The sequence below is a fragment of the Xiphophorus hellerii genome, chromosome 12 (genome assembly GCF_003331165.1).
Source record: "Xiphophorus hellerii strain 12219 chromosome 12, Xiphophorus_hellerii-4.1, whole genome shotgun sequence".
Lineage (NCBI taxonomy): Eukaryota > Metazoa > Chordata > Actinopteri > Cyprinodontiformes > Poeciliidae > Xiphophorus > Xiphophorus hellerii.
The window spans coordinates 21,074,915-21,087,786 of NC_045683.1; the positions used below are offsets into that span (position 1 = coordinate 21,074,915).

The window sequence follows — 12,872 nt, forward strand, 5'->3', positions numbered from 1 at the left end:
CATGAAAAATAAAGTCACCATGAATAGGCAAGCTGTCTTCATCTTTCATGCATACCATTATGGCGTCATCTGAAAATTGAAGAGGCCCCTCTTCTCTTTACAATGGCACCTCTTGGTAGGTGGGGTTCATTGGCACCAAGCAAAAATACTAGTCTTAAAGTCAGAAGCAGGGAAAATGGACAAGCAACAGGATTTTATAGTTTTGAGAATGACCAAATGGTGGGCAATTGGGTCACAGCATCTCAAAAACTGGAACTGTGTTAAAGTGTTGCTGGCCTGCTAATGGTTAGTGTCTGTCAAAAGTGGCTCCTGGTTATGTGTGTAAAAATGTAAGCAAATGAAGAAGGTTTTAATGAAATGAAGACTTGTCACATTTTTAAAGTTTTCATGCTGCTTTTAATGGGTTTCTTTCCTAAACAGTGTGTGTATATTAGTACCAAGGGTGTGAAATTCACAGTGTTTAAGTCATCACTTAGGCGAAAAAGCATGTGAAGCATTATTAGTGACAACTTTGATTTCCATCCATTAAAATTGGATGGATTGGTGGGTCAGAGTAGCAGAACATCTCTGGAGTTCTGAATTGGGCCAGGCAGTCCATGACACCCTGAAGCACATCCGTTAAACTGGCTGAAGAGCTGAGTCTAAAATCTAAATAATACCTGCAATTAGCTGTTTTGAGAAAAATAAATAAATAAACTGACCACTTCAAAAAGATACAAGTGCTTACTTGTAGCTTTCTTACTTTGATGAAACTGAAAAGAAAAAAAAAATCCAGCCATTGCTTGGCTGCATGTTCAAGTCAGCTAAATCTATAGGAATGTGTAACTACTGGTGGCACACAAAAACAGCTTTAGGCAGTATCTTAGCTTGACTTAGTTTGACTTTTCTGTTTATTTATATCAATTGATATTGTAACCTTACAAAAACCCAGAAAAAATTATAACTTCTCTTTTTGCCTGTGAACAGAATATGCAGGTCAGGGTATTTTTCTTTTTTTTTGCATTAAGATTGATTGTTATGGCTTGCAGGTTGATAAAAGCTTGATACGTTTTGCAGTCAGTTTGTGTCTTTTAATAAGAATATATTCTTTGTGAAAACTTAAGTTGTGTTCCCTTCGATTGCAGAGACGAGATGCTACATTTTGTGTTATTTTTCAAGACGCCTCCTCAGCTCCCAGCTCTCATCCCTCAGCCTGCACACTCAGCTAAAACGGTAACCCAGCAATCTATTGAAATGGTCTGAAAGCATTATCCACACAATAGAACATGTTAAAGGCAATGGTGTCCTGATAGGGCTGATGACACAGCTCAGTGTGCCATAACAAGGAAGGTGTGAAAAAGGCACGGGGATATTTGAAAATAACCCCTCTGTTCTGCTTCCCCATGTGTTTTGTATTAGATGTACAGATGATTTGTATTTTACTACTGCTATTTCTTCTCATTCCCTATTTTATGACGACATTCTTCCAACAAGGATGAGCTCTTTTAGATTAAAATGTGAAGATGACATGCAAATGGCTTCTTTTCTATCAAAGCCTGGGTCGATTTCGCCCACAGGAGGATAAGAAGTAAGAAAAAATAGTTGCCTCTAATAAAACCAGGAATGTTTTAGTCTAACTTATTCATTGGATAAATGGTGTTCATGGAAAAGTTGAATCAAACTGTGCTGCAGATATGTTTTTATTAAATTCACGAATGGATTCAACCAGACATCTTTATTTATATAGTCTAATCCTACTGGCTTGATTTCGTTAATTGTCCAATAAAATAATGACAGTTGTTTTAAATCTAAAAAAAAAAGAAAGACTTTTTTTGGGTCTGGTTTTTCTTTAAAGTTTTAGTTGTTCTTAGCTTCACAACCCTCAAAATTCAAACTCTGATTTGCATCTGTTAAAGAACTGCAAAGAAAACAGCTGTCATATAACGCATAACTGTGTCATATAGAAACGGAGAAAAAGCAAGCTAACATTAGCCTAGCATTTCAGGAAACTATGCAAAGATTCTCAGCAGCCTGGCACAAAAATACTAAAGACTTATCAGTTATTTTTATTTTAGGTGAAATGTTATTAGCACTTTTATGGGGGAATTTTCTTCCATGATCTAAGAGAACATATTTTCAGTCTGAAAGCAGGATTTTGTGCCTTTGTTCTCAAAACTTTTAATACTTTTGCTTACATTTTTATTTTGAAAGCAGGACTTCATGTCTTTCATCTCAAAACCTGTAATGCTTGTACTCAAAACTTCTACATGAATTGTAAAAACCCTTATGTTAGACTGTCTTGCCCCTGACACCTGTGATGTCCCGTGACTCCTGAATTTACAATATTCGCAAACATTGCATCTTGCAGAGGAGCTCAGCAAAAGGAAACAGCGGAAGTTGACATGAAACCATTAAAGTTGCATTAGATTGAAGCTCATAGCTCCTGCAGCTCCGACATGTTTGCAAGAGTAACTACTGCTTCACACACTTTTGCTCTCATCAATTTTACATGAATACGGTGAACCCGATCAGTAGCGAATTACATCTCAGAGATATGCAGAGTGTGCATGTCAGGGTGGCTTACTTAGGCATGTGTTGTCAGTGAAATACCGCATGAAGTTCATACACTCCTCTTCTTGGTTTCCACTTCCTATGCAGTTACACCATGGAGAGATGGTCCAGTTGGTGAAGCTGTTGTCGACATAGTTGGGGGTCATTTCCGTCCCTGCATCGGGGCAACCACATATAAACAAACACGTGCCTGCATGAGAATAGTAGTGGGTCACTAATGGACAATAATGGACTACATTTATTCCAAGTAATATGTAAAATGGGACACAAAATATTAGTCAGAGGAATGGATTTGCATTGTTGGAGTTTATAGGAAACGTTCTGCAGTGCTTTATTTAGATGTAAAGAGGCCATTATGGTATAAATGTTTTGCAAAGCAGTTGCTCTAGGAAGTGTATGCCCTGTTAGTGTCCAGAACTCCTGCTACAAACATTTTACTTTTCAAATGTCTCTCTTTGAGTCAATGCTTTCAGCAGGAGTCCTAAGCATTAGATGCACTTTGTGCAATATTTTATAGGAAAACACAGGAAACATTGTGGCATAACATCACTTCAACCTTCATGATATATGACATGTTGAGGTGAGACACAGCTGTGTACTGAATTATGGCCACTTCAGCAACCATTAAACAGTGGAAAAATCAGCTTTTTTTAAATATAGAATTTGCATTTAAAAGTCTTTGTAGCCCCTGTAATATCACCTATAGATGTTGTTGATTAGAGTGAGAAAATATTCTGTCACGAGTCATCTGTTTATTCTCCGTATTTTTCTCAGCATCCTTTCTGCGAACTATACACAATGCCATGCATTATTTGCACAACATTTATTATCCTCAAACAGATGGTCGTGGAGTGTTTTAATTAAGTAAACACTTTCTGCCTGCCTCTGCTTTCTAATTTACTTCTGGTAGTCAACTAATGTCCAGAGTGCTGGCGGAGATATCAAACCAGGAGGGAAAAAATGTGGTTTCTAGCTCCTCTGGCTGTTTGATGTGATAAAGGAAAATGACCATACCATATTGTTTTTTTCAGAGTCTTATAATGATGCTTTGCTTAATCGTAAACACCACCTTGCAAAACATTTATAACCTCAAACTTTTTTACCTTTGTTAACTTTCTACTACTAACTTAAGTATAGTTGTTAGGATTTTATGAGACAGATATAAACGTATATACATATTTATTTTTTATTCTGATTTTATATTTACCATCATTCTGGTAGAAAGCGAACCTGTGTCCAGTCTGTAACAGCCTTTGAGGTTTTCTTTTAAGACTGCTCTATCTATCTGCCGTCTTCACGTGAACTCTAACCAGACCATTGTCTCTGCAGAAGGAAATCATCCCAACAGCATGACGCTGCATCAGCGGGATTTGTGGGTGAAGTGTTAACTTTCCATGACATTTGAAGTTTGGCAAGGTGCTAAAATTTGGTTATTCCAAGTCTGACCAAAGCACCTCATCTTAATTATGTGGTGTGTCCCTTGTTTGACTCGTGGCACACTGAACTTCCGTGAACTTTCTCTTAAGAAGGGCTTTCTTCTTGTCACTCTCTCTTACACAGGACTAGACTTATGGAGTCCACGAGTAAAAGATGTCCTGTCAATAGATGCTACCACATGAGCTGTGGATCTTAGCAGCTCTTCCAGGACTACTAAAAGACTCTTGGAGGCAGATCTGATTAATATTCTCTTTTTCCGAGCAGCCAGATGATTAATAGAGCAGTTCTCTGTGATATGTTCAAAGCTTGGGTTTGTTTGTTTCTAAGAATTTGGAGTAGTTTTTTCAACTTAGCTTTTACATATTTTATCTCCATCACCCTCTATTCGTAGTTCAGCAATGTTTTAGTGTGGACTTAAATGTTTAGGGATTTTTCGGTGGAACTTAACACCAAGTTATTTGCCTATTTGCAGTTTTTTTCTAAATTATTTGAAATAAAATGCTGCTTGGGAAGCTGGAGACAATGCTACTTGATATTCCATTGGCTGACATACAGTACAGACCAAAAGTTTGGGCACACCTTCTCATTGAATTCAATGAGAAAGTGTGTCCAAACTTTTGGTCTGTATTGAGTACAGACCAAAAGTTTGGACACACAGTTGTGTCCAAACTTTTGGTCTGTACTGTACGTAAAGCAACAAAGCAACCGATCAGTGTCAATTTCCGAAGAAATTGACCTTGATATATGTTTTAGAATGTATTTGTAAAACACTTACAAAACTATGTATTATTTTCCTTCCATGTTACAATAATGCACTGCTTAAATGAAGTCTAATTAAAATAGATGAAAATGTGAAAAAGTTCAAAGGCCATGAATACTTTTGATGCTTTTATCAGATCTTCAAGCAGACCTTTACTTGCACTCATATATTCTGAAACCACCATGTCTCTCGTAGCCATACTCACTCACCGATGAGCCTTGCAAGAGAGTTCAAACAGGCTTGGTGATTGTCTTGGTTGGGGCAGGTTCCCACGGTGTTTGGAGCTGTCCAGCAATTTGCTATGTAGTCAGCTAGTCTAGACCTACAGAGAGAGAAACAGTGGCAGGAGCTTGAATGCCTGGGAGAGAAACATACACAAACATACAACACTGAATTGAATCATTGGCACCTTTTTCACTAAAGAGCAGCTGCCAGTTATGACTAGTAAAATGATAAGCAACATCTGTTTTCTGGTCAACAGGTTCTCTGAACAGCAACCACTTCTCACCGATGCATGACTTTCTGCAAATTACCAGCTATCTCCATGTCTTTCTGTTGCAACCTCAGTAGTAGTACATTCAGCTTCAGGTAACTTTACTAAGACCTGTAGGAAGGATTTGCACTGTAGGAAGAGAATACATAGAGCTTCAGACCTCAATTGTAAAACAGTGAAACATAGTGCAAAGAGATATAATCGTAATAGTCATGTGATAGAAAAAATAGGCAAAACATCATTAGTTCATGTACAAGATAATTATCAAAAGTACATGTACTGGTTAAAATGATGAATTTCTGCATACTGTAGTATTTACTTCATCAGTTTTCATACTGCTGTGTTCTGCACTTTGAGAGAAGAAACTTCTGTCTGAAGCAAGAGACTAAAACTCCACCTGCACAACGGTGGGAGTCACTGCACAAAACAGAGCCAGCTACCCCATGTGTGTACTTCATGAACAGGGGTGATAGACACAGTTGAGGCTCACTAAAACGCCGACCACACCAGCTCTCAACTGCCTCTCAAAATTCACTCTCACCACCAGGCGAAGGAACAGTGAAGAAATAAGTTGTGCTTCAATGTGTTTGTGATAAGAGTGTTAAGCCTGTGTGGGCCCCCAGGGTGGCATTGCTAATCCACTTAGCTAGGTGTAGGGGTAAAAATATATGCAAAGTTGCCCTGCCTGTGCTGGTTACATCACAGCTGCTCACAATTAGTGCACATTTGTCTCTTTTTCTTCCATGTGTCATGAGTCATTCACCCTGGCCTCGTGTGACCGCTTTTTTTCAGCCCGCAGTACAAAGGCACTTCAAAGCCCCCCAGGTTATTTCACCATCAGTTAACAGGAACTACCAGACAACTTTGTGGAAACAAGAAAAGGTTTTAGTGATGGGCTTATTTGAGTTACGTTAATCACAATCATTCTGGTGTTGTTTCAAAAACTGGTCCCTCAGTCCAAACATTAAAAAAGGGGTTTTGTTTTACTTTGCAGAAACAAGGGATAATTTATTTAAATAAAGAACTTGTGGATGATTGTAGCAAACACTGAGAGCTTGTCCGTTTCACTAGAGGCAGGGTTTTGTTTTCTAGCCAAACTGACAAAGCAGTTTTGCTTCTTTTCACTTGTAGCTATTGCAGATATGGATGGCCACAGTATTTACAAGTGAAAAATCAAATCATATCCATTTAAGCCCCATAACAATTCAGGCTTTATTTATAGTCCATATTTCCTGCTGTTGCTCCTCTTTTGCCGCGGCGCCAGATCATTATAAATGTACAATGATGCCTTTGTTTGTGTCTATTATGTTGGTTCATTATGCAAAAAGTGTACAAGAGATTTTACTTGACAGTTCTGAGAAAAGACATAAAGTCTTGTCCTTATGGTATTAGAAAAGTTAGTGTAAGTCTGATACTGTCATACCATAGTTAGTGCAAAACACTGGCTGATATCTTTACCACATTCTGTTTAAAACATTCTTAATCAAAAAGAAACAATAAAGTGCTGATGTTGCAAATGACAGGGCATCATAATTCTGTAAGAAGACAGAATATTAATGTCAAAGACATTTGCATGAAGCCTTGTCTTTAAATATGCATTGTATCACAGTGGCACAGCTTAATCACTTATTCATCATTTTTTCCACCATTTCCACTAGTTTCTGTAGTAATTGGATGAGATGGAGAATGCATTGTAATGACGAGACTGTCCCTGCATGCTTATCAGCTAACATGTAATCTTTTGGTTCAGCAGGAGGTACACTGTTATTTAGAAAAGTTAGAGAAACACCATGTGCACTCATTATATAATCTGTTGGAGACTAGCATGCCATCATGAGGCATTCTATTCATGTAGAGCAGCATTTGGCTAAGGGATAATAAAAATACAGTTGTTATGTTGATGTCTTTTTATTTTCTATGCCACTGCTGCGGATGGCCAAGTCACAACCAACCCAGAAAGTAGGATGACATAAAAAGCTACTCAAATCAAAACTGGACATATACCTTGCTCTACTGCCCTGCTATTATCCATCCATCCATCCATCCCTTTTCTAACACATTTATTCCTATCAGGATGGCGAGGGGTCAAGAGGCGAGAGGTGGGGTCACTCTGGAGAGGTCGCCAATCCATCTCAGGGCAGCGCAGAGACAAACAGGACAAACAAACATGGACTCACACTCTCACACCTAAGGAGAATTTAGACAGACCAATCAACTTGACCGTCATGTTTTTGGACTGTGGGATAAAGCTGGAGTACCTAGAGAGAATCTGGTGGCGCTGATTACATGGCAGCCTCACTTCTCTCAGCTTCCCCTAGGTCAGCTGTGGCTACAAGGTAGTTTGCCATCATCATGTGTGCATGAATGGGTGAATGACAGAACAGTGTATAGCACTCTGGGCTCCTCCGGAGTAGATAAAGTGTCATACAACTGCTTTACAATGTTGTATGACATTGTGCAACATGTCATACAACATGTAATCTTTAATGGTAAATTAAAGGTGTTTAATTTACCTTTCTCATTAAACAGAGAAGTTGTGTTCTGACTGGAAATGACACAAGTGCCTTCCAAAAGATAATAATGTACAGGGCTGTCATTGTGAAAACAAATGTTGTATTTATTTACAGCCAGCTTCTTGAACAATGACCTTTTGCAGCTTACCATCCAGGATGTCTGCAGAACAACTGTCAAATCATTATTTATCAAACTAATTATGTAAACCATAACATAAAATGTTTAATTATTATATAAAAAATTTGACGTTATATTACTATCTAAAATAAAAATAAATTAACTAACTGTATCACATAAATTTATTAGAGACCAACAGACTATTTAACTGCATCTAAAGCATGTATATCAATATAACGGAGGGTTTTCTTCAACATGCAGTTGGACAAACTAGCCAAATATGACACTCAGATTCATGTGATTACTTCAGCTCCATCCATTCTTTACAGATAAACCCAGGTAGCCTCTTGAGATAAGATGTAGTGAAAATGCTTGGCTCTTCTATCCTGCTGCAAAAGCTGAAAGATGTACAGATGTACATGCACTCAAAAACAGACATATGGACATACAAAAACAGCACACATAATAAATTATATAATATAATATAAAAATCATAAAAGTGTTCCTCTCAACACACGCCCTCCTTACTCAGAACCCCTTTTCTCGCTCATCTGCATTCAGAGTAAAAAAGCCACTTGTGCCCACAGTAATGCTGAAAAATGATAAAAAAATGTAGAGCAGCCAGAAGAAAAGGGAACATTTTTGCTGTGCCTAAACAAAGCAACCTTTAAAAGCCCCTTTTTTCCATTTTTCTTATTATAAAGGGGGAAATAAAAGGTCTTTAACTTTTGTGTGAACACAGAATGTAAATGTCAGATTTCTGCACGCACAGAGCAGACCACAAAGGATTAAAGAAACCGAACGAGCACAAGTTTCTTTTTAGCTGCAGAGCTCTTTCCGACAATGATGGCTTAAAAACAGTAATTTAAAGTTTAGAGAGGTGTCCTGAGTGTTCAGACAATGGCGTTCCAACACCAGGATTCGGTGCATTTCAAGGCTTCCACGGACTTTCCATTATATCTCAGCAAAGCGCCTCTCGCTGCTGAAATTACAGGCTGTCTAGCTCAACGGAGTTTTATGGTCATTTCAGCCACTCAGCCCCCAGGGAAGTGGCAGGGGGAGCCCCCACAGAGGTAGACTTCTTTCAAGCAACCTGACACTTTAAACACAGTCATCCGGGTGAACGCTGAGTGCCTGTCCATCCTGCGTGGCAGTAATAGAAAACTAATGGCTTTTCCTATGGATTCTTATTCCTATCACTTGATGGCCATGACAAACAATGCGACTTAAATCAGATGAGTGTCAGTCCTGGAAACCATTTCCTCAAGATGGAGGAGAGGCAAGAAGAAAAAGTGTTATCAGACTTCATTTAAAACAGTTTATTGGGAGTCCTATCTCGTTTGGAGTCCTTTCTTCAGTCCTCTTTCCAGAAATATGAGCTTCTCTGCAGATGATAATATCGCTTGAATGTTAAGTTCCAGCTGCTGAGTCTTATCGCTTTTCACAGTCTTCAATCTAAAGAGGCTTTACAAACCGTATCTCATCTACATCGGGCACAACAATATGCCCCAACCAATAACGACCAGCGTAATAGCATTTACAAGAAGCAAATGGGAAAGAGCAAAACATGTTTGTTTCTTCTCTCTGACTTCTTCCTCTTCCACTTCCCTTTCTTTCTTTTCACTTGTTCACCTCTGACCTTATCTATCTTCGCCTCCTCTCCGCTCTCCTCTCTTGTTGTCACTTTCGCTTCAGATGCTCGTGTGAATTTGACCCCAGTTCAGACAACATGACCCAGTGGCCCTCTGTGTCCTTTTGTCATTTAACGTCAAACGGAAAAACAAACAATGGGTTTAAAAAAAGCAGAGATTTGATTGTTTCTCTTTTTCGACAGTGTTTTTCCTAGATTCTGCATCATGCCTTAAAATGACATAAAAAATAAAAATACAACTATCTTTACAACATAACTCTGACCTTGTGGGAGGACCAGTTTGAATCTTTTGACAGCCTACAGTGTCTTCCTGTATTTTTCCGAACCTGTGTAGCTACTGATGACCTTGAGACTTTGGTTAAAGGTGAAGCTATTTTCACCTGAATGTTTCTGGATTAAAAAAAATAAAAATCTGCCATCTGTAGTTCTCACTGGGATTCCTTGGTCAATACTCTTAAAGGGCATTGCACATAGATGATGTTCAGTCAAAAAACAAGACAGCTTGGTGTGTATCAGAACATTTTCTTGACTTACTCAGCCAGAACCAAACAACAACAAAAGTAGGCTAACGTTACTGTTACTAGTATAAAAATACAAATTAAGAGTGAATCTGAAAGTGAAATTGAAATAAAGTTAATGTATTTTTACAAAAACATTGTTAAGTAGTCAGAGTGTTTACGTTAGCTTGGGCTTTTCTGGGAAGATTTTCCACAAGTTTCGCAGTGTGTTTATGCATAATTCTGTACAATCCTCCAGAAAATGCATTTGTGAGGTTCGATGCTGACGTAGGTTTAGAAAGCCTCGCAATTTCACCTCCAGGTTATCTCAAAGGTGTAGGGTCAAGGTCAGAACACTGCATCATTCAATGCCAGCCTCACTCATTCTTGTTTTCATGGACCATGCTTTGTGTTCAGGACAACAGTCATGCTTAGAACTGGAACAATCCATCCTCAAAATGTCCACACAGAGTAAAAAGCATGAAATTATTGAAAATGTTTTGGCATGCGGATCCATTAAAAGTTTCTTACAGAGTTGGCAAGGGGCTGAACCTAATTATTGTGCTGAAAAACATTTGAAGGAAAAAATTTTTAAGTTCGTTTAGGTGAAGAAAAGTAAGTGAATTTTATGGAACATCAAGTTCTATCATGCACAACGTATGTGTGTCACTCCGGTTCCACTTCTGGTTTGAATGGTGCAAGTATACCAGGAACAAGGCTGCAAAATTCATAGTGTCCATATGTAGAGTTCCACTGCAAAAGTAGCAAGATACACAACTTTAGGTATTATGTCATCATTTCATAGTTTGTTTTGTTAAGTTTTTGTCTTTTTCTCAATATCTGATGATCAGCTAATGAGTGATCCCCCAAGTGCTCAGGTAACTATGAGGTGAATTAATCTAAAAATACGTCATACCATCAACTTTACTTTCAGTTCCAAGCCTCTGAAGAAGTGAATGAATCTTCATCAGCACAGAGAAAGCATTTGCATCCTTTAGTGAGCTTACTGTGTTGCTACTGTGACATTTGAATGTTGTCGGGGAACAAATGTTTAGCAAACATTTTTGGACATCTCCAAAACATCTGTAGCAGCCGGGCATAACTGGAGATCAGGTTGTCTATGCTAGTGTTAAAAGCATGTGAAGTTGATCCTTTGTTTTCATGCATCATATCTTCTTATGTCAGTGAAATGCAAGGCAGTTGCTAAATAGTGTGATATGAGAGAAATGTTATCAAACATTTTATCAAAATAAAAGCGTCTATTATATGCAATACGTTCCAAAGAACAAAGTTTGTGCTGCAACTGAATGATTTCACAAAAACTGTAAACTTCACATTACATCTGAATATGCAACAAGTACAACATTAGATTGAATCTGTAGTGAGGCATTCTAAAAAACAACCACTAAAATCATTGAGATACATGCAATTAAATAACTTTTAGTTACATAGAGAAAAAAATCTGAACATTTTAAACCCTGTAAATATTACAGGATGTAAAAAAAAAGAAGAAAGAAAGCTGAGGCTCCATTCCACACATTCACAACCACAAACTGGCCATTCTGTGGATAAGGAAAACACTCTATTGATAATGTTTCATTAATAATACATATGGAAGCACTGAAAGAAAAGACGGTAAAGGAAAGGACAACGCCTGGTCGGTAAAGATTTTCTGCGAGGCCATGTTCTCTTTGAGATTACAGTTAGGAAAGTAAATAGGCATTTACTAATCTCTGCTTTGAAATGAAAGGCACAAGTCTTTTTCCAGCCTCATTCTTCTTACTACTTCAATTCCAATATCATTCTTTTTTTACTCCATCCCTTTATACTCCTCTCATTTGTAGCCAGCAAGCTAAGCATGTCTCCACTGAAGGCGATGTCTGATTAAACGCTACACACTGCAGAAAACCGAACTATGTATGAGGAAAAAAAGGTCATCATTTGACATATGCTTTGCTTGCACAAAAACAGAGCTTAGCACTATCAGAAAAGAAACACTTTGATAACTCGTAATGTAACCAGTGGGGGAGAAACGGTTCTGGCACTGCCTTGAGCACAGTCCTTTAAAGGTGAGAAAGAAAAATCTCCTGTTTGTATGAGTGATTTTATTCCCCTGTCTGGTTTTTGGGTTATTTTCATATTAAGTCTTGAGGCGTTTGGGGTGGGAAGAATGGCAAAAAATAGACTTTGATGCTAATTTGCAGGACAGGTTGACCTGTCCTAGTTTGCTTAGGAGGATATTTGTGCAAGGTTTAGGTGATGAATTTAGGTTTAAACTAGCAATAATCTGTAGATATATTACTCAGCCGTAGAACCATTGACTTTGTGATACATATCTCAGTTTAATCAGGAGTTTTGTAACATTAAAATTTGTTACATTGTAAAGTTTTTGATTGACTCCTGAGACCATCACAAACATAAACCTGGGAATGTTTGTCAGAGTTTGATTTGCACTCACATGAACATCAAAGTCCTAGTTTACAGCTAGAAGTTCTGTCTCTGTTAGGATATTTTTATGGAAAGTTTGAACAGCTACAGTAAAGCAAGTACACAGCCATCATAAAGTATGAGAAGCAGGGGCTTCAGTTTTAGACAGCTTCACAGTGTGAAAACATTCAGAGGGTATTATTCATTCATAATCTTTATTTAAGCAGGTCAATCCCACTGAGATACAAGGACTCATTTCGAGAGAGAACTGTTATTTTTTCGTTGTTATTTGAATCGAATGTTGACTGGATGAAAGTTTATCTGTTCTATGTACCTACTTAAATATCAAAAGACCCACTGCCATTTATACTGTGTTATACAGTGACTACACTTTGTTCCTTCTTCCCTAAGGTCTCATTAGGAGCC

The 12,872-nt window shown here is 38.0% G+C and overlaps 1 protein-coding gene across 1 annotated transcript in view; it reads right to left on the bottom strand.

Annotated features, from left to right (window-relative positions):
* Positions 1 to 12,872, bottom strand: part of LOC116730053 (GDNF family receptor alpha-2-like) — a 70,715-nt gene that overhangs the window by 17,206 nt on the left and 40,637 nt on the right. The window contains exons 5-6 of the mRNA XM_032579019.1: positions 4,957 to 5,069; positions 2,564 to 2,704 (exon numbers count right to left, since the gene is read on the bottom strand). Coding sequence (XP_032434910.1) covers positions 2,564 to 2,704; positions 4,957 to 5,069 — 254 coding nt within the window. The remainder of the gene's footprint in view (positions 1 to 2,563; positions 2,705 to 4,956; positions 5,070 to 12,872) is intronic.